Source organism: Lepidochelys kempii, chromosome 7 (genome assembly GCF_965140285.1).
Source record: "Lepidochelys kempii isolate rLepKem1 chromosome 7, rLepKem1.hap1, whole genome shotgun sequence".
NCBI lineage: Eukaryota > Metazoa > Chordata > Testudines > Cheloniidae > Lepidochelys > Lepidochelys kempii.
The window spans coordinates 51,058,603-51,080,420 of NC_136386.1; the positions used below are offsets into that span (position 1 = coordinate 51,058,603).

The window sequence follows — 21,818 nt, forward strand, 5'->3', positions numbered from 1 at the left end:
TAAAGACAGCTGGTAAACTGAGGCAGCTGCTCCTCTGGGACCAGAGGGTCTGTGATTTCGGTGGGGATCATGTTCAAGGCACTTGGGGGTCCATTGTTGACCTGCAGGCATAGGCAGCGCTGGCACGGCCTGGAGGAGTGAACGGCTGACAGGCTGGTGGGGATAGGAAACTGCCACCCGACTGGTGCAGGCAAGACTCCCTAGTGCTGGCTATAAGGTGCTGACAGCCGTGGGTGCTCTGAGAAGCATCACACCCACTCACTGGCACCATCAGCACCAGATATTACAGTGGGGGAGGGACAGTGGGAGCTGCATGATGCCAGGTGGTCCCCTCTGCCAGGACACAGTCCATGGGTGCCCCTGTTGCGGGGTACCAGACTTCCCCTTCAGCTGTACACAGCCTCTAGCGCATTGCGCCAGGTCCTGGGCTTGGCATTCGGACAGGGTGGGGAGGGGATGGCATGTGTCTTTGCTGAGGGGAAAGTCCTAGCTGTATCCAGACAATGCCCTACCTACACAATCCAGCATCCCTGCTGTTCCTGCACCAGCCCCTGCCCTGGCGGCGCTCTGGCATCCCCGCTGCCCACCTACGCCCTGGTAGAGCTCAGGTATCCCCAAGCAGAGCTCTGGTGAGGGTGACCCCACTGCCTGTGGCTCAGGCTGTCTGTGCCTTTAAGAGGCTGAGGGGCGGCAGCTGTTTCTCGACTTGCCGTTTCCTGCTCTCCTTCTTGTGCTGCTTCTCTGGCGCTTGTGTGGGCACCGGCTGGCTGGGTAAGTGCTGCCCCCGCACCCCGCTGGGCCAGGCAGGTTTGCCAGCCTCCCCCTCTGGGCATGAACCCCAGCAGCCGTGTTATCTCCACCTCAGGGCTGGTTCTGGGCTGGAAGCGGTGTCCTGTGGCTGGAGCAGAGGGCTGGGAGGCAGGTTCTGCCCCGGGCCTTAGAGGGGCTGAGCATGGCCTGGTTGTGCCTGGCCCTTGCTTGCCCTCTGCCCATGAGGACAAGACCCAGGCACGGGGTGGGGATGTTTCTGCCCCCATATGTGTGGGTTCCTGGCGTCTGCCCCCTCCTCCTACTGGCATCACTCTGTGGGACCCCTGCCCTGGTGCCCCCAGGGCCTTGCTGGTGTGCTGTGCTCTGGCTAGCTCTGTGCCCTGCAGCCCCCAGGAGGTGATGTGCAGTGGGGTGTGTGGCAGACCCCGTCCCATGACAGGCAGGTGTCTAGAGGAGCCCCCTTCCTGCTGCCTGGTGCCCAGCCCCACCTGACCCAGCAGGTATGCCCTCCCTGTGCCTGGGCAGCAGGGTACCAGCTGTTCTGAGGGAGGCCACTGCCTGCTCCAGTGACCTTCATGCCAGCAGCTTCTTGTGCCATGTGCCCAACTTCTGCAGGGGTGGGTTGGTCTTTGCTACCCCACAGCAGGGCAGTGCTGTGCCCATAGCTCCATCAGGCTGCAGCAAGGTTCTGGGATGAGGGTGCTGCCAAGCTAGCCTTGGGGGCTAGGAGGGGATTGGCCTGGCTCCTGGACTCTGGGGTTCCTTAGCTCCGTTCCCTCAGCCACTAAGGCAGTCTTTGCTCCCATCTGTCCCTGTGTGGCAGGTGGGCTTCCTGCATGGCATGGGGCGTGGCATAAGGACCTGTCCAGCAGAGCCATCTGAGGCTGCTGCCCAGGGGTTGGGGAGCTCAGGGAATGCAGCCCACTTCCAGCCCATAGCAGCAGCTCTCCTCCCCGCTCCCATTCCCGGCCTTTCACTTTCATTTTCCTGACAGTCACAGGGCTGGGTCTGCTGGGGATAGAGCTGCCTTTCCCTCCTCATGGCCAAGCCCCTGGCAGCGTTAAACCTCATGGAGCCAGGCCTCTGCCAGGAGATGCTGGAGATGGGGTTGGAGCCCCTGAGCCTGCCAACCTGCAGCAGGGGGCATCCACCGCCTCATGGGTGTTCAAGCATCCTGAGCGCCCGCTGCTCCCATCGCTGCCCTGGTATGTGGCCACTGGGCTGGCCCCTTCTGGCTACAGCCCTGGGTGACATCTGTGATGCTCCTTGGGTGCTCTGCACCATGGCTCTAGCCCAGCTTGGGTGCCAACCTCCTTCCAGGCCCTGCCAATCTTCCCCAATCCCTCCAGCCAGGCTCCTCTGCCCACAGCCCTATGTTAGCTGCCAGCTCTGGGACCCAGAGAGAGGAGCTGCCTACCCTCAGCTGGGGGCTAGGCTGGGCCGGAGCTGGACGGCCCTAGGGGGCCCAGGGCAGCCTGGCTGGCTGTGTGGAGCATCCCGCTGCCCTTTGCAGCCAGGAATGGAGCTGGTATGGAGCCACTAGCTCCAGTGGAGGACCAGGAGCACGGCCCATGAGTCCTGGCTCCCAGCCTGGTTCTTTTCTCATGCAGGGCTGGGCACAGCTGCACCCACCTCACCCATGTCTGCACTGGGCAGAAGCAGCATGAGGCGTTCCAACAGCCTGGGCGAGATCGACGAGGGTCTGTACTCGCGGCAGCTGTGAGTGCTGGGCCTGGAGATCAGTCAGCGTGGCAGGGGGCACCTGGGGTCAGCCAAGGAGCACGCCAGGTGCAGTGCCCCAGTGTGGGCGTGACAAGGGGAGGGGTCAGGGCCAGTGCGACAGGGCTGTGGTGGGGGCAGAGCCAGGGGCAGGGGTGTGGTGGGGACATGGTGGAGTAGGGGCTGTGCCAGCTGCATGTTCTCTCCCCCACATGCCTACTGTGCTTGCCCCATAGCTACGTGCTGGGCCATGAAGCCATGCAGAGGCTGGCAAAAACCGCTGTGCTGGTGTCAGGGATGAAGGGCCTGGGTGTGGAGATTGCCAAGAACATCATCCTGGCTGGGGTGAAATCCGTCACTGTGCACGACCTGGGCAACGCCCAATGGAGTGACCTCTCCTCGCAGGTACCTGAGGTGATCGGGGGCAGGGCTTGGGGTCCTTCCTCCCTGGGGGCATGTACCTCCCAGCCTTGACTGGTCTGTTTTCACCCTGCGTTCTGGGGTTGGGATGCTGCCAGGGCCCAAGCATGTCCATCTACTTGCATGGTGCCAACCTATCGGTAGCAGCTGCCTCTCAGGAACTGCTTTGCGACTCAGCTTCTGACGAGAATTGCACCACAGCTAGTGACAGGCATTTCTCCATAGTAGCTCTGCCCTGCCTCTGCAATTGGCAGCAGTAGTTACCGGAGTGCTCAGTGATAGCTTCACCTGCTGACTCCCTGCAGCTGTTCCCCAAACCTGACAGAAGCCGCATTAAGCTTGAGTGCTTCCATCAGTCCCGTCCGCAGCGCCTGGTTCTCCCATGTACAGTGGAAAGCCAAGAAGATCCAGCCCTGCACAGGTGTGGGGCCGCAGTTTGGCCCCATTCCCTCCTGGCTCTGCGCTGCCAGCCCACTTTGACCTGGCCACGGACTGGGGTGGGGCAGGCCCAAAGAAGGGGATTTTTAATTACCCATGTGATTATTACTCTCTCTCCTGGTCGGGGTGGGTGCAGGCTGGCTCAGCCCCAGCCCTTGGGTATCATTCAGTTTAACCTCATTATCAGGTTCAACTGCTTAGTTTGGGGATCCTCGCCCCAGCCGGCTGGGTTTTCCCCTCGGTCCCTGCTTGGGGCGCTCGGCCGTAGCACTGTGCAGCTCAGGGTCAGTTTCTGCCTGGGAATTTCTCTGGCTCTTCAAACAGCCTGGGCTGGGGGAGGGCTGGTGCTGTGCAAAGGAGAGATCTGGTTGTGGGGAGCCCTCTCCCTAAATCTCCTGGCCTCTTCTCTGTAAGGACTCCCCCTGCACCAGCCCCGCTCTCCCGAGTGCTTGCTGAAGGTGTGGGGAGCCGAAGCTGCAGTGCCATGGCCAGCCTGGGCAGCACTGATTCTCAAGGCTGGCTGCTAATGTCCCCTGAAGCAATGGGTGGGTGCCCTGGTGGTACCCAGGCAAGCACTGCGACTGGGGAGGCACGAGGGGGCTGTGTGCCACGTGGCCAAAGCTCAGCCCATTGGTAAGGAGGCCAGGGGCACCCCTCATGTAGGGCTGTCTCTGCAGTTCTTCCTGTCTGAGAGCGATGTGGGCCGGAACCGAGCAGTGGCCTCCCAGCAGCACCTGGCAGAGCTCAACAGCTACGTGCCTGTGACAGCATACACCAGGGAGCTGTCTGAGAGCTTCCTGGCAGCCTTCCAGGTGAGGAGGGGCCGTGGCTCGGGCACCAACACCTAAGGGCTTGCAGGGGCCTCAAGCAGGCAGGAGCTGGGTCCAGGCTGCCGGTGTGGGGCAGCTGAGAGCTGAGGCTTGGCAGGTGTCACTCAGCTTCTGGAAACAGCCAGCATAACCAGCCCAAGTCCGGGGTGGGGGTGGGGATCTGCAGCAGAGTCCAAGGGTGCTGGGAGCCCGGGCGGGGGGGCGGGGTTTGAGGGCAGTCTGGGGTGGGGTCCCAGCTGAGCTAGGGTTGCCAAGCATCTGTTTTTTGACTGGAAGGCCCGGTTGAAAAGAGACCCTGGTGATTCTGGTTGGCACCACTGATCGGGTCATTAAAAGTGCGGTTGGCGCGAGGCTGGCAGGCTCCCTACCTGGCTCTGCATGGCTCCTGAAAGTGGCCGGCATCTTCAGCTCCTAGGCGCACGGGTGGCCATGGGGACTCCGCACTCTGCCCCCACCCCGAGTGCTGGCTCTGTAGCTCCCATTGGCCAGGAACCATGGGGCAGTGCCTGTGAGCGGAGTCAGTACGCTATGGCTTCCCCAGCACCTAGGAGCCGAGGGACATGCCAACCGTTTCCGGGAGCTGCCTGAGGTCCATGCTGCCTGGAGCCTGCACCCTGAACCCTCTCCTGCATCCCAACCCCCTGCCCCAGGTCTCAGTGCCCTCCTACACCCCAAACCCCTCATCACCAGCCCCACCTCCAAGCTGGCACCCCTGAGCCGGAGCCCTCACCCCCTCACACACCCCAACCCCCTACCCCAGCCCAGTAAAAGTAAGTGAGGGGTGGGGAAAGCGAGCAACAGAGGGAGGGGGGATGGAGTGAGCAGGAGGTGGGGCGTCAGAGAAGGGGTGGGGCAGGAGCAGGGCTTCAGGGAAGGGATGGGCAGCGGGTGGGGCAAGGGTGTTTGGTTTTGTGTGATTCAAATGTTGGCAACCCTAAGCTGAGCCTGAGGGGGTGGGGAGTCTGGGGAGTGATCCCATCTGAGGCCGGGGTAGCAGGGAGGTCCCCTTGTGGGGGGTCCCAGCTGAGGGCTGGCTGTAGCTTTCTGAGTTCCTAAACAAGCAATTTTGGAACTGCTTCTCCCGGCAAAGAACAATCCAGGTGTTTACATAGAGCCTACACAAACCACCATGTGATCACCCCCTTGTGGGCCTGCAGCACACTGACCCAGCTGGCTGGCACTGCCCAGCGGCTGGCAGGGGAGTGAAGTTCCCATCTAGCTAATGCCAAAGCCAGTTGAGTGGCTGTGAAGCAGCATAAGGGAGACATGCCGGCCCAGGGGGCGTGGCACTGGATTTGGGGGCCTCATCCCAGGCTTCCCAGGCGCACAGCCACCCCCAAGCCAGATCCCGCTTGCACTAACTCTGGGTCTTGGCTCAGGTTGTGGTTCTGAGCAACTCGCCCCTGGAGGAACAGCTCCGTGTCAGCGACATCTGCCATGCCCGCAGCATCCGCTTCATCCTAGCAGACACCAAGGGGCTGGCCGGGTAAGCGTAAGATGCTACCTGCACTGCTGTGACACGCGCACGCAAGATGCTCTGTAGCAGGGGGTGCTGTGGGGTAGGGCAGGAGCCCTGGCTGTAAGGGGAGCCTCTGGCTACTTCAGCCCCAGCCTCTCCCAGCAGGGGCTGCTGTGCAGGGGGTGGGTAGGGACAGTGGCTATGTGAGGAGCCCTCAGCTACTCCAGTCCCAGCCTCTCCCAGCAGGGGATGCTGTGGGGAGGGAGGTGCACTGGTCAGGGGTGATGACCCAGCCCGTTCCTGCCTCTAGGCAGCTGTTCTGTGACTTCGGGGAGAACTTTGTGGTCGACGAACCCTCGGAGGCTGAGCCCGTCTGTGCCTACGTCCAGCACATCTCGCAGGTACAGCCAGGCCAAGCGCCTTTGCTGGGGCCTCCGCCGGGCACCTGGGGAAGCTTGGTCTCCCCCCTCAGAGCCCGGGCCCCCAGCCAGGAGTCACCCGGGCACCACAGAGGAATCCCCGAGAGGCAGGAGTTCATCCCTTGCCCACCCTGGCCAAGCCAGCGCCATGACAAGCTGACCAAGCTGTGATGGGCCCATGCTCAGCTGCTCTCAGGTGAGAGCCCCGGTTTCTGCCAGGGCAACCCCCCAGGCCTTCGCTCTCGGACGAGCTCTGTGCCCAGCATCCCTTCGGAGCTGTGGGATCACGCTCCCTCTGGGCTGTGGGGCACTGTGGGTCCCTGTCCTGGTGACTGGCTCTGCCACTGTTTCCTCAGTGTCTCCATTGTACAAGTCGGCCTCGGCCAGTCCTCAGTGACTGCCACCCCCGGCTTAGACCACTGGGTGATGCCCATGCATGCCCACCCCAGGTGATGCCCACACACCTATGAGACTCCCTGGTGACGCCCACATGTCCATGTGTCCCCCCTAGGCAACGTCCACACATCCGTGGCCCACCTCCACCCCTGAGAGCATACAGGCCTTTTCCACCATGGGGAACAATGCAACATATGGGGAAACTGAGGCACACATGGGCTTCATAAAAATATTACAAAAATTCCCACCTTCTCATCCCCTCCCACTACGTGGGATGCCCAAGGGTCACCCTTCCTCCTGTAATCCGCTTGCCATGTGGCCCAAGTGGGGTTGCTGACCCCTTCTCTCTCCCCAGGGCACTCCTGGGGTGGTGACCTGCAGGGACGGGCAGGGCCACGGCCATGGCTTTGCAGATGGCGACTTTGTGACATTCTCGGATGTGGAGGGCATGAGCCAGCTGAATGGCTGCAAGCCCCGCGCCATCCATGTTCTGGGTGAGCCCCCACTGGCTGGGGCCAGGAGAGCGCAGGGGTGGGGATCCCAGGGCCGGGGAGCATTGGGGGATCCTGTTCTGAGGGCCTGGGGGCAGGAGAGCATTGGGAGGGACCCCACGCTGGGGGCAAAGGGCAGGGCAGCATTTTGGGGACCCTGCTCTGTGGGGAGGCTGCTGCAATGGGGGCTGGGATGTAGTCTTTCACTGAAAGTCACTGAGCCCCACCTCTCCAATGGGGGCAGAGAGGGATGAGGGCTTCCCCGCTGGCTCCCTGCTTTCAGCCCAGCCCTAGGTGGGGGCTGCTGGGCTCCGTCCAACCCACCGTGGGCCCTTGTGAGTCCCCTGGGGCCAGGGCCTGTGCTAGGGCTAGGCTGGCCTTGAGCTCCTGGCTCTGGGTCGGGCCATGGCGAGGGTCCCTGGGCAGGTCTGGGCCAGGCTGATATGGCAGAGACGCCCTTTACCCACAGGCCGTGCCCAGCTGCCACAGGCTTACACAACTGGGGAGGAGGTGTGGGGACTCAGGGCCTCCCTCACCCAGGCACTGCCTTCCCCAGATGAGTTCATGCTGGAGATTGGGGACACGGCCTTCTTTGCCCCGTACCAGCACGGCGGAGTCATCACCCAGGTGAAGGTGCCACAGCTGCACTCCTACGTGAGTATGTCCCCAGCCGACTGCCCCCCCCATCAGGGCCCCTCTGCAGTTGGCTGAGCCCCACTACTCTGCATCCCTCCCCCTGGGCCCCCACAACTGGCCGGGCTCCCTGCTCACCCCCCCCCAGTTTCCTCCCCTGTGGCTGGCTGGACCCCCCACTCTGCTCCCACGACTGTCTGGGCCCCCACCCACAAACTGGTGCAGTGTTACAAACTGCTGCCTATCAGAATTTGCTGCTTTGCTTGGACCAGACATATCCTTGTGGATGCTCAGTAACGTCTGCTGGAACCACTGGCCTCGTGCTGCTCCCCTAGGGGACCTCCTGTTCCCTAGGGCTGGAGGGGGAAAATTGGGGGGGCGGGGGGGAGAGAGGGCCAGGCTGCGGCCAAACTGACTGCACAGGAGGGGCAAACTGCCAGAAGCAGAGGTGGAACAGGGGCCAAAACACGGCTGGGGGTAGGAGCTGGGGTACTGCTAGCTTGGGGCAGAAGGGGTAACAGTTACCCCAGAGGAGGGGGACATTTGCAGTGTGGAGGTGTCAAGGCTGAATCCCCATGCTGTCACTCCGAGTGCAGAAGGTGGAGGCCTGCAAGGATTCTAAAATTTAATACTTGCCACTCCACGCTTGTATTAAACTCCCAAGGTTACTGCTTTTCTCTGACCTTGGCTTGGTAAATGCTGCCACCACCCAAATGCAAAAAACCCCCTTGGACCCAGGAAGGAAGCTCTTGGGAATTGCTCTCTGTGGGGTACCCTCAAGCCCTTTCACCCACCCACTGCCTCCAGGGAAGAGCTGAGAAAGAAAACAAAGGAAATTAGCTGTTGCCACCAGCTAGTCAAACAACATATGCACAAATCTCTTAGGACACCAAAAATCCAATCCTGTTCTTAAAAAAGGTACATTTTATTAAAAACAAAAAGAAAGAAAATACATCTGGAACTTAGGCTTTTGCTAGATTTTAAAAGAGCAATTCCAAAAATTAAGCACCCAAAATAGCTTTCTTGGGGCGTTCATCTTAAAGGTTACAAACAAACAAAAGCATCTGGGGTTAGCACAGAGGAGTCCACAAGCCAATAAGAAATAAACGAAATAACCCTAATCGCTTCTTTTTAAACATTCCCTAATTTTACTTACACATCTGAGGCTTCAGATAAGTAGGTTCGAGGTATGAATTGATAATCTATAATCATACCTGGCTTAAGCTTCTTACAGCATTGCTGCTCCATCCCTGCAGCCCAGAGAACAACAGACAAAGGGAAAGTTTCTTTCCCAATTTTAAAAAGTTCTAGCCTTCCCATTGGCTCTTTTGGTCAGGTGCCCACTTCTTTTCTTTTACCTGTGGGCTTGTTAACCCTTTACAGGTAAAGCAAGCAGAGAACAGACCAAGAGGGATTTTACAGCTAACTGGCTGGCTGGACGTCCATCAAAGGGAGCTACCTCTTTTCCACCCCATTCATGTATCACAGGGGGGCAGAGGGGCTTTTTGTTTCCTCTGCCAGGACAGTGCAGCTCAGCGCCTGTCTCCCAGGGCAGTGCTGCCTAGCCAAGGCAGCTCTGCCCCAGCCTCTGGGATGTGCTGGGTGGCTGAGGGAGACTCCATTCAGTGCTGTATTTTGCCCCACAAAAGTGACAGTTGTCAGCCATGGTTTAGTGCATACAGGAATTCCGGCTCAGCTTCCCTTTCTGCAGAACGTCCATCGCAAATTTGCCTTGGCTGCTGTTCTCATTCCTGCTCTGACGCCTGCCACTGCTAGGCCAGTATAACTCCTGACCATTCTTTATTTGAAAATGTTACCCTGATTTCCCTTGGCACTTCATTGTGGGTCGTCCGGGGGGCTGGCGGGTGGCACTGCCACTTGAGAGCAAATCACTGACTATGGGCTTGTCTACACTTACATTTTATAGCACTCCAACTTGCTGGCTTATGCGTATGAAAAATCACCCCCCTGAGCGCTAGTGTAGACAGGCTCTGAGCGCTGGGAGCCGCTCTCCCAGGGCTCAGAGCTAATCCCCTCATGGAGGTGAAGTACTAGACTCGCACTTCAAAGCGCTGCCATGAGAGCGTTCCCGCGATAGCGCTTTGAAGTTTCCAGTGTAGCCATGCACTATATGTCGCTAGTACCTTAGAATCATAGAATATCAGGGTTGGAAGGGACCTCAGGAGGTCATCTAGTCCAACCCCCTGCTCAAAGCAGGACCGATCCCCAATTAAATCATCCCAGCCAGGGCTTTGTCAAGCCTGAGCTTAAAAACTTCTAAGGAAGGAGATTCCACCACCTCCCTAGGTAACACATTCCACTGCTTCAACACCCTCCTAGTGAAAAAGTTTTTCCTAATATCCAACATAAATCTCCCCCCTGCAACTTGAGACCATTACTCCTTGTCCTGTCATCCGCTACCACTGAGAATAGTCTAGATCCATCCTCTTTGGAACCCCCTTTCAGGTAGTTGAAAGCAGCTATCAAATCCCCCCTCATTCTTCTCTTCTGCAGACTAAACAATCCCAGTTCCCTCAGCCTGTCCTCATAAGTCATGTGTTCCAGTCCCCTAATCATTTTTGTTGCCCTCCTCTGGACTCTTTCCAATTTTTCCACATCCTTCTTGTAGTGTGGGGCCCAAAACTGGACACAGTACTCCAGATGAGGCCTCACCAATGTCGAATAGAGGGGAACGATCACGTCCCTCGATCTGCTGGCAATGCCCCTACATATACATCCCAAAATGCCATTGGCCTTCTTGGCAACAAGGGCACACTGTTGACTCATATCCAGCTTCTCGTCCATTGTAACCCCTAGGTCCTTTTCTGCAGAACTGCTGCTGAGCCATTCGCTCCCTAGTCTGTAGCGGTGCATGGGATTCTTCCGTCCTAAGTGCAGGTCTCTGCACTTGTCCTTGTTGAACCTCATCAGATTTCTTTTGGCCCAATCCTCCAATTTGTCTAGGTCCCTCTGTATCCTATCCCTACCCTCCAGCGTATCTACCTCTCCTCCCAGTTTAGTGTCATCTGCAAACTTGCTGAGGGTGCAATCCACACCATCCTCCAGATCATTTATGAAGATATTGAACAAAACCGGCCCCAGGACCAACCCTTGGGGCACTCCACTTCATACCGGCTGCCAACTAGACGTGGAGCCATTGATCACTACCCATTGAGCCCAACAATCTAGCCAGCTTTCTATCCACCTTATAGTCCATTCATGCAGCCCATACTTCTTTAACTTGCTGGCAAGAATACTGTGGGAGACCATGTCAAAAGCTTTGCCAAAGTCAAGGAACAACACTTCCACTGCTTTCCCTTCATCCACAGAACCAGTTATCTCGTCAGAGAAGGCAATTAGATTAGTCAGGCATGACTTGCCCTTGGTGAATCCTTGCTGACTGTTCCTGATCACTTCCTCTCCTCTAAGTGCTTCAGAATTGATTCCTTGAGGACCTGCTCCATGGTTTTTCCAGGGACTGAGGTGAGGCTGACTGGCCTGTAGTTCCCAGGATTCTCCTTCTTCCCTTTTTTAAAGATGGGCACTACATTAGCCTTTTTCCAGTCGTCTGGGACTTCCCCCAATCGCCATGAGTTTTCAAAGATCATGGCCAATGGCTCTGCAATCACATCCGCCAACTCCTTTAGCACTCTCGGATGCAATGCATCCGGCCCCATGGACTTGTGCATGTCCAGCTTTTCTAAATAGTCCCGAACCACTTCTTTCTCCACAGAGGGCTGGTCACCTCCTCCCCATGCTGTGCTGCCCAGTGCAGTAGTCTGGGAGCTGACCTTGTTCGTGAAGACAGAGGCAAAAAAAGCATTGAGTACATTAGCTTTTTCCACATCCTCTGTCACTAGGTTGCCTCCCTCATTCAGTAAGGGGCCCACACTTTCCTTGACTTTCTTCTTGTTGCTAACAAACCTGAAGAAACCCTTCTTGTTACTCTTAACATCTCTTGCTAGCTGCAACTCCAGGTGTGATTTGGCCTTCCTGATATCACTCCTGCATCCCCGAGCAATATTTTTATACTCATCCCTGGTCATTTGTCCAGTCTTCCACTTCTTGTAAGCTTCTTTTTTGTGTTTAAGATCAGCAAGGATTTCACTGTTAAGCCAAGCTGTTAACCTTCAGCAGTTACAGCTCACGGTGTTTCTGGGACAGCACTTCCTGTCTGTATGGCGACATTAGGTTTTAATTTTAAATTTCATCCTTTTCTCCTTTGTTTTAATCCACACGTTAATTCTTTGGGCTCAGGACATCAATGCTGGGTGATTTCCTGCTTGGGTGTCAAACCTCTTCCCTTTCCTTTGATCCACCAATGGGGATTGCCTTGTCAACTGTTCCTTTGCTTCTCTAGCCAACCCCCTGGGGCTTCTTCACATCTCTGCGGGTGTGTAGCACTTGGCTCCCAAATATTCACCCCAGGCCAGATCTTTAAAGGGTAAGAGCATCTTGGTGCTTTTGAAAATCCCACTGGCTGCCTACCTACCTTTTAAAAATTTGTCCCAAAGGGCATTACACTATCTTGTATGAAGCCCTTCTGAAAAGGCAAATTGCTACTGCCATTGTTACTGGAGAGAGGTATGCGATCGGCAGCCACGAGTGTTCAAAAATCACAAGTTTTACACCTGAAAGTCATGGAATTAAACGAACTAAATACATCGGTTTGGGGGGCTTGTATTTTACCTTTTTGTTCCTGAGTCTTTCGGTTGCACTAACTTTGTACTTTCTCTGTTCCCTCTTGCAAAGACACCATAGACCAAAAATGGGCATAAATTCCTATAACATCCAATTCCATTTTGGACTTCCAGGAACATATGTTCCCTCTCCCGTCCTCACTGAAAACTGATTAAAATCCTTATTTCTATAAGTAGTCCCCCCGTCCTGCAGACACTGGCATGCACACTAGCACTTTACTCTTGTTGTTTCATTTTGCTGCATACCTAAATGTTGATTTTTCTGCTGAATTGTTTATACTTTTCCTTGCATATTGTAATTTAATAGCTATTTATATATGCTACATATTGTGTTATGATACATTTCAGTATCATTCTGACAATTTTACTGCTCTACTGCCGAAAGCAAGGATTTTTAAGGTGAATTATGCTGTTACTCCTTTGTATTGGCTGCCTTTTGGAGAAACTAAAATGCTGTCTCTCCACTATGTTTGCAGTGGCTGTGTCAGTCCCAGCATATTAGAGACATGAGGTGGGTGAGAGAATAGCTTTGATTGGACCAACTTCTGCTGGGGAGAGAGACAAGCTTTCAAGCCACACAGAGCTCTTCTTCAGCTCTGGAAACCTACTGAGAGTGTCCTGGCTACATATAAGACTGAACAGATAGTTTTAGCATAAGTAGTGACACATATTGTAAGGAACCATTTAATGTAGAGTGGCCCAATAACACCCCTGTAGTCACAGGACACAAAGGGAGAGGGGATTGTTGTAATAAGCTATAAATCCAGTGTCTTTATTAAGACCACAATTTTTGTGTCTAGCAAAGTTATGAACGTCAGCTCCCAGGCTCATCTTTTGAAGGAGTTGTGCAGGTTTCCTGTGTGGCTGAGGACTGAGAGGTCAGACGTGGAGTGATCGCTGTGTGAGAAGTGTTCACCCACAGGTGGCAGACGGCAGGTTTTTGCCCTTTGTCTTTTTCCTGTGCGAGTTCATTCCGTGGAGATTGTCTGGTTTCACCTGCACAGCTGTTAGTGGGGCATGTAGAGCACTGGGTCTTCACAGGGAGATGCTAATGCGGGGTGGGTAAACTACGGCCCGGGGGCCGCATCCAGCCCTCCAGACTTCTTAATCTAGCCCTCAAGCTCCCACCGGGCAGCAGGGTCTGGGGCTTGCCCCACTCCGGCGCTCCAGCTGGGGAGTGGGGTCGGGGGCTTGCACCACTCCGCGTGGCTCCCAGAAGCAGCAGCATGTCCCCCATCCGGCTCCTACATGTAGGAGAAGCCAGGGGGCTCCGCACGCTGCCCCCACCCCAAGCGCTGCCCCCACAGCTCCCATTGACCGGGAACCGTGGCCAATGGGAGCTGCAGGGGTGGCGCCTGCTGTGGGCATGCCATGGAATCCCAGGGAAAGCCTGTGAAACTAAAGGAACTGACTGAGGCTTGTCTTAGTGAGGGTATGTCTCTAAGGTGTGACACTAAAGGTGTGAAGCCAGGCCATGCCGTGGGGATGCACTGCCCCGAACCCCTGTGTGGATGCTCTTGTTCAGGGGTGAAGTGCCCAGTGTCAGTCAGGCAGCCCTAGGAGGTTGGTGTCCATCTCCACCCACTGTTAATCATCAGGCCTGTGAGTATGTTGAACGTGGTAAAATGTCTCGTTCCCATGATGGGGGCTCCACTGGACTGGCCCCTCCCTGGTCACTGAGGTATAGCTTGCCAGGTGGAGCCTCTTCCCGCAGTCACAGGCCCTCCCTCCCTCTGTCTCTGTCGCCGGGTCTGCGGCGCCCCAAGCTGCTGCTGCCTCTTGGTGACTCAGCCTCCGGCCAAGCCACTATAGCCCTTTTCCCTTCCAGGCACCAATCTCCCTCCCTGGCAGGCTCCCTTTCACTGCCCCAGTGCCACTCCTCAGTGGTTGGCAGGGCCTCGGGCCTACTCTCTGTTCTGGATTCTGACTCAGTGCCCCTCTGCTCAGCCGCCAAGGCCTGTTCCCTTTGAGCCCTCTCCTGCCACCTGGCCCTGCGCCTCTCTGGGGTTTGCTGACCCCCCCCGGGGAGGGACTGTGGGCTACCTGGCCCTGTAGCCTTCAAGCCCTCCTCCCACTGCCCAGCGGGGACTGTGGCCTTCCCCAGCAGCCCCTGTCTTCATAGGTCCAGTCCAGCTGGTTCCTTGGGCTCCCTCCTTCAGCCACCTTCAGCTTCCCCTCCACAAGGGCCTCTTGGGGATTAGCTCTGCCAGGCATCGCACCCTCCTCTGGCAGTGTCTTCACCTGTCCTGGCTCACCTTGCAGCCCCTTTCGCCTCCGGCTGGCTCCCTACAGGGTTCCCCTTCTGGGGTTACCCAAAGCCCTTCCACACAAACAGCCTCAGGCAGTCTTCTGATGCCACATCTGCAGGGGCTGGCAGGGGAACCCGGCCCACCTGCTACTCCAGGGTCCAGTTCGGGGCCCCATACCTCGCAACTCTGGCTGCTCCCTGCAGCCCTTGCTCCTTCCCTGGACTTCTTCCTACAGCATCTGGTTTCTCTTCCCTCCCCACCCTTTACCCCTGGCTGTACCATCTCCAAACCCTCCTCCCAAGAATAGGCTGCTTGCTCTAGCCCCAACACCCCTCCCAGGGTGGGACTGCAGCGCCCGCGGGTGCCAACTTCCTGCTTGTATGGGCCAACCTGCTCCTTCCCAGCAGAGCCTCCTCTAATGAAATCCCTGCTCCCTGGCTCCTTCTCCGTGGGCAGCTGATTGGCTCCTTTGCCAGCTTTATTCCTCCAGGCCTTGTGTGGGGTGCACACAAGTACTCAGACTCCTGGAAATGCAGTCTGGAAGGGACCTTTTCAGGTCATCTAGTCCTGCTGCCTGCTACATATTACCTGTACCGTCCCTGACAGGTGTGTGTCCAACCTGCTCTTAAAAGTCTCCAGTGACGGAGACTCCGCAACCTCTCTGGGCAATTTATTCCAGTGCTTAAACACCCTGACAGGAAGTTTTTCCAAATGTCCAACCTAAACATCCCCTGCTGCAATTTAAACCCATTGCTTCTTGTCCTACCCTCGGACTAAGAAGAACAGTTTTTCTCCCTCCTCTTTGTAACAACCTTTTATGTACTTGAAAACTGTTATCATGTCCCCCCTCAGTCTTCTTTTCCAGACTAAAAAAAACTCCATTTTTGTCCATCTTCCCTCATAGGTCATGTTTTCTAGATCTTTAATCATTTTTGTTGCTCTTCTCTGGCCTTCTCCAATTTGTCCTCATCTTTCCTGAAATGTGGCACCCAGAACTGGACACAGTGCTCCAGCTGAGGCCTAGTCAGCGTGGAGTAGATCAAAAGAATTATTTCTTGTGTCTTGCTTACAGCACTCCTAATACATCCCAGAATGATGTTTGCTTTTTTTGCAACAGTGTGACACTGTTGAGTCATATTTAGCTTGTGATCCACTATGACCCCCAGATTCCTTTCTGCAGTTTTTCTTCCTCAGCAGTCGTTTCCCATTTTGTACATGTGCAACTGATTGTTCCTTCCTAAATGGAGTACTTTCCATTTGTCCTTTTTGAATTTAATCCTGTTTACTTCAGACCATTACTCCAGTGTGTTCAGATCATTTTGAATTATAATCCTGTCCTCCAAAGAATTTAGAACCCCTCCCAGCTCAGTGTCATTTGCACTTTTGATAAGCACGCTCTCCACTCCTGTAATGATGTTGCCCTTGATGGGACACTTCTGAAAGTACCAGTTCAGGACAAATTGCTTAGAGCAGGGCAGCTACAGCCCAAGGCTGGGGTTCTTTTGCACACCAAGGCAAACCAAACCAGCCAAACAGAGAAGACTTTGGTTTTACCCCACTGGCTAACCATAAGTCATACAAGCAATTCCCTTAGACACTCCAGTTTTCCAGTATCACCACCAGTGCCACTCATTATGGGGACAAATAGTTATGAAAACCAATACCCCAGTACAAGAAAAAAGGTTCTCTCGATCCTAAAGGACCAAACCCCAGATCCAGGTCAATATATAAATCAGATCTTACCCACAAATCACACTGTTGCCAATCCTTTAGAATCTAAAATCAAAAGGTTTATTCATAAAAGGAAAAAGATATAGATGAGAGCTAGAATTGGTTAAATGGAATCAATTACATACTGTAATGGCAAAGATCTTGGTTCATGCTTGTAGCAGTGATGGAATAAGCTGCAGGTTCAAATCAAGTCTCTGGAGTACGTCCACAGCTGGGATGGGTCATTCAGTCCTTTGTTCAGAGCTTCAGTTTGTAGCAAAGTCCCTCCAAAGGTCAGAAGCAGGATTAAAGACAAGATGGAGGAGGTGCAGCTTCCTTTTATAGTCTCTTCCCATGGAAGGACTCCCCTTTGTTCTGACTGAGGAAAATCACAGTAGGGAGATGGAGTCTGGAGTCACATGGGCAAGTCACATGTCCTTGCATGACTCAGTTTGCAGGCCAACGCCATTGTTTACATGTTAGTTTGAAAGGTCCCAGGAAAGCTCAGAAGTGGATTGGCGTCTCCCAAAGTCCATTGTCAGTTAAGTGTTTCTTGATTGGGCACTTACTGGGAACAGTCCTTTCTCAAGAAGCTGACTAAATGCTTCACTGAGGCTACTTAAAATCAAAACACATTGATATACAAGTACATAGCCAATATTCATAAATTCAACTACAAAAATGATACACACATTCAGATAGCATAACTATCCCCAGCAAATTATGACCTTTCCATAGTCACCTTACATGACAATCTTTGTACAATATTTGCTGCAAATATATAACAGTGGTGGCAACAATGATCTATACGGTCCAAGTTCATATTAATAACGTCACAACTCCATTATCTGTTATTAATGAAAACATTGAATAGTACCAGCTGCAGGACTGACCCTTGCAGGACCCCACTAGATGCACCCTCCCAGTATAACTACTCTTTGAGAATGGCTTTTCAGCCAATTGTGCACCCACATTATAGTAGTTTCATCTAGACCAAGGGTGGGCAAACTACGGCCCGTAGGCCGCATCTGGCCCACCAGGGCTTTGGATCCGGCTCGCAGGCGAGGGCAGCATGCGGAGCCCTCTGCCCTGCCTCCCCCAGGGGCCGCAGGGACATGGCGCTGGCCGCTTCCAGGAGCAGTACGGGGCCCGGGGCAGGCAGGGAGCCTGTCTTAGCCCCTCTGCGCGCCGCTGCCACCCCGGAGCTGCTCAAGGTAAGCGGCGCCGGGCCGGAGTCTGCACCCTGAACCCCTCCTGCACCCCGCACTCTAACCCCCCACCTTGAGCCCCCTTCCGCACCCCTCCTGCATCCCAACCCCCTGCCCCAGCCCTACATTCTTGGCCCTGCATGCAATTTCCCCACCAGATGTGGACCTCGGGTCAAAAAGTTTTCCCACCCCTGATCTAGACCACATTCTCCTAGTTTGCTAATGAGAATGTCATGAGGGACTGGGTCAAAAGTCTTACTAAAGTCAAGATACATCAGTTCTACTGCTCCCCTCTTGTCCATTGGGCCAGGAACCCCGACGAAGCAGGAAGGCTGGTTTGCCGTGATTTGTTCTTGACCAATCCTTGCTGGTGATGCCTTAGCCCTGATCATCCTGGGTGTGCTCACAACGGGCTGGTTTGTTCATTTGCTCCAAGGAGCAACGAACGTGAGGCTGACTGGTTTATAATTCTCTCAACCTCTTTGTTCCTCTTTATGGAGACTTAGGGCTGGATTCGCAAAGGGCTTGGTGCTGATGTTCCAATTTTAGGCTCTGCTGCAGTTCCCCAAACTCCCACCAAATGCTGTAGGCACCTGAGCTCAGTCAGCGCCACGTTGTCAGGTCAATGCTCCCGTGGTGCCCCCGCTTCCACTCAGCATGGGCGTACTGCTGCCATGTTCCAGTGTCTGGGTTTCAGCGTCCCACTAACACACCCAAACAATTTGCTAACCAGGCAGATGGGGGCAATGCTCATGGGGCATGTGGGCCCGATCCGGTCAGTGTGCTCAGAGGCTGTACGCTAGATAGGGCCCCACCGGACACTGGCTGGAGGAGAGGAGATGGGGCACCATCCACCTTGTAACTTCTTGCCCAATAGCTAGAGCACGGGCCCAGGGTGGGGGTGATCCCACCCCACCCCCCTCCAGCAGAAGGGTTTGAATAGGGCACTAACCCCAGGGCTACAAGGTGGATCTCATCCACTGCTGTGTATGGAGCCGCCTGACTCCAGAGGAGTCCCCATTCATGGATCACCAGGCTGAGCCTAATGTCTCCCTGCCCTGGGGAGTTAGCCACTGAACTCTGTGAGGGGTGGTACTTAGCATGCCCCATCCTGGGGGGGAAGACCCCACCCAGCCTACTAGCATTTGGAAATCCCACTCTGAGCCTTCTCATTCTTGGCACAGAGAGCCTAGGTGCCCAACTCAGGCTCTGTGCACTGTGGGGTGTTCCCAAGGCTGGGTGCTGGGACACTGAGTGGACAGTGCCCCAGGCCCTCTGGGAATCAGCCCTGTTCCCCATGGCTAGAAACTGGGATTGCTGTGGTGTTAACATGGGGAACTGAGGCGCGGGGGCTGTTCTGCAGTAGAACTCTAGGGAGGATGAGGCCTGAGGAGACGCTGGGCAGCGGGCTCAGCAGGTAGTGGGCGTAGCAGGGAGCAGGCACAGCAGTCTCTGTGGGCAGCAGGCTCAGCGGGCGTAGCAGGGAGCGGGCGTAGCAGGGAGCGGGCGTAGCAGGCTCAGCGGGCTCAGTGAGTGCAGAAGGGAGTGGGCATAGCAGGGAGCGGGCGTAGCAGTGTCAGCGGGCTCAGTGAGTGCAGAAGGGAGTGGGCATAGCAGGGAGCGGGCGTAGCAGTGTCAGCGGGCTCAGTGAGTGCAGAAGGGAGTGGGCATAGCAGGGAGCGGGCGTAGCAGGCTCAGTGGACGCAGTGGGGAGTGGGCTCAGCAGGCTCAGTGGGCAGCTGGCTCAGCAGACACAGTGGGGAGTGGGCTCAGTGGGCAGCAGGCTCAGTGGGGAGTGGGCACAGAAGGTGCAGTGGGTAGCTGGCTCAGTGGGGAGTGGGCTCTGTGGGCACAGCAGGCTCAATGGGCAGCTGGCGCAGTGGGCAGTGGGCTCAGTGGGTGCAGCGGGGAGTGGGCACAGCAGGCTCAGTGGGCGCAGTGGGGAGCAGGCACAGCAGGCTCAGTGGGCAATGGGCTCGGTGGGCACAGTGGGGAGCAGGCTCAGCAGCAAGCGGGCGCACATGGGCCCCAAGGGTGGAAGAGCAAATTTGAAAACTCGACCAGTTTGTGTAGCAGTGATAGGGCGGGGTGGGGGGGCTATGTAAAGACCAAGGCCAGTTTCCTGCCTAGCATTCCCCAGCCTTTCCTGGCGCACCACATGACTCCGAAGCAGTGAACAGTGGTTATATGGGCCAGGATCAAATCTGCGATGGCAAGAGACAAACAGACAGACTGAGACCTGTCAGTTCTGCCGGATGCTCGCCCTGCGCTCTGACGCCATATTGGCCTTGCCCAGTCACACCCGCACACCTGGCAGAGGGCAGAGGCAGCAGACGGGCCCCCCATCAGTAGCTCGAACGGTAGTCATTTGTAACACAGCCCCTGGCTGGGCCCATCCTGTATGTGCACCCGGGGTCCCTCAGGGAGGTGGGGGGACCATTCTGTGCCAGGTCTCAGCCCAGCAGCTCTTCGGGGCATGGATGTGTGGGCCTGGCACCATGTCCTGCTGCAGTGCATGTGTCCCGGCCCTGGCATGGCTCTCAGAGCCTGGCAGCACCATGCCAAGAGCCTGTCATGGGGCAGAGTAGCCTAGCCCTGCCTGTGCCCAGCTGCCTTGCTCTGTGGGGGGTGCATCCCAGTCTGTACCCAGCTCCCTGGGCAGCGCCACTCCAGACTCCGATCTCTGCCAGCAGGAGCCTCTGAGCGCAGCCTTGGCCAAGCCGAAGATCAAAGCCATGGATGACCGAGGGTGCAGCTTGCACCTGGCCTTCCGGGCACTGCACGCCTTTGCTGCTGAGATGGGACAGCTGCCCCGGCCCAGAGCCCAGGTGAGGAGGGTCCTTGCCTGGAGGTCAGCCACCTCCGAGCCTTGTGCCCCCAGCCTGCATCCTGCCCCCACCTGCACCCCATCCCCGCCTGCGCCCAACTTGCACCTGTGCCCCACCCCCACCTGCATCCTGCCCCAGCCCTGGCCCGACTTGCACCTGTGCCCTGCCTGTGCCCCGCCCCTGCCTGGGTCCTGCCTCGCCCCCGCCTGACCTGTGCCCGTCCCTGCAGGCGGATGCCGAGAGGCTGCTGGAGCTGGCACGAGGCCTGACCGCACACCAGGAACTGCTAGATGAGGGGCTGGTGCGGACGTTTGCCCACGTGAGCGCAGGGGAGCTGAGCCCCATGGCTGCCCTCCTTGGAGGCCTGGCTGCCCAGGAGGTGCTGAAGGTGCGTGGCCAGGTTGGGGGGAGGTGGAGGACAGGGCGAGCCTGAGGCCCGGCTGCTGGCTTGGGAGGGGCAGAGCCACAGCAGGTGTCTGGGAAGTGGGGGAGGGTTGAGAGGGGGGTTTCCAGCCACTCAGACCTTGTGCCTGATGCCCTTGGGTGCTATCATATGCCAGTGTGGACCAGAATCACTGGGTTCCTGACATAGCCACCAGGTGGCGCCCCAATCCAAGCCAAACTGTCAAGCTGCAGCCCACCTTTGTGGGCGAATTCAAGGGGTGCCCTAGAGTGGGTCTCCTGGGGGATGGGGGGCGCAGCTGGGGCAGGAGGAGGCTGGGTTAGGCTGGGACTAATGTCTGGGAGGAGCTGGCTCCCTGGCAGCCACCTTCTACCCCAGTCCTGGTCTCCCTCAGCTGTGTGTAAGCGGGGGATTGATCCTACTTTCCTGGCTTATACACTATCCCGGTGGAATGGGTCCTCCCTCCCACTCCCTTTACCCAGAGGCCTGCCTGACCTTGAGAACACCCCTTCTACTCTCATGTGTGGCAGAGTCCTTATAACCCCAACAAAGCTGGGCCCAGGATTCCTGGGGGACTCGACCCCCAACCTTGTTGTGGTCACTTCAGGTAGGGGCTAGGGTGTCCCCACTCCAAGGTGCTCTCTCTGCACTGGATGGTTCCCTGACCCACTGATCATTATATACAGTTCAAAGCAAATACAATTTAATAAACAGCAATCAGTTAAAAAATAAGGAAAAAACAGGAAAGGTGAAAGGAAAACCTGTCACCCTGCTCTGTGGCATGGGGCCACCACAACCAGCCATCTCTGGAGAGTAAGGGAAGTTCACAATCTGTTCCTCATATGGCCCAGGGCTCCTGCCCAGGCCCTGGCTGTGTTGCAGGGATGCTGTGGGTTGGACACTTGCTCTGGCAGTTGCCACACGCCCTCAGGCTCTAGGTTGCAGGACCCTTCTTCCCAGCCTCAGCCCCCTGTTGGGGTTATGATCCCCCTCCCAGCTCTTCCCTGCACTGGGTCTTCTGCCCAGGGTCCCACGCACCTTCACTCTCTCCAGCTTCTCCCTGCATGCTGCTCCGAACAGCCCCAGCTTCAGCCCCAACACTGCTGCTGCTCTGCCTCCAGCCCCCTGGGCTGCTCCTCTGGCC

The 21,818-nt window shown here is 56.3% G+C and overlaps 1 protein-coding gene across 6 annotated transcripts in view; it reads left to right on the forward strand.

Moving 5' to 3' along the window:
* Window positions 1-543: 543 nt before the first annotated feature.
* UBA7 (ubiquitin like modifier activating enzyme 7) overlaps window positions 544-21,818 on the forward strand; it is a 45,547-nt gene continuing 24,272 nt past the window's right edge. For 5 of the 6 annotated variants that reach the window (XM_073352654.1, XM_073352657.1, XM_073352658.1 and 2 more), the window contains exons 1-10: window positions 544-771; window positions 2,382-2,490; window positions 2,727-2,895; window positions 4,026-4,160; window positions 5,558-5,664; window positions 5,948-6,038; window positions 6,808-6,946; window positions 7,500-7,597; window positions 20,137-20,271; window positions 20,501-20,659. In XM_073352654.1, the coding sequence (XP_073208755.1) occupies window positions 2,411-2,490; window positions 2,727-2,895; window positions 4,026-4,160; window positions 5,558-5,664; window positions 5,948-6,038; window positions 6,808-6,946; window positions 7,500-7,597; window positions 20,137-20,271; window positions 20,501-20,659 (1,113 nt within the window). In that variant the 5' untranslated portion in view covers window positions 544-771; window positions 2,382-2,410. The other variant, XM_073352660.1, reaches the window with a different exon arrangement.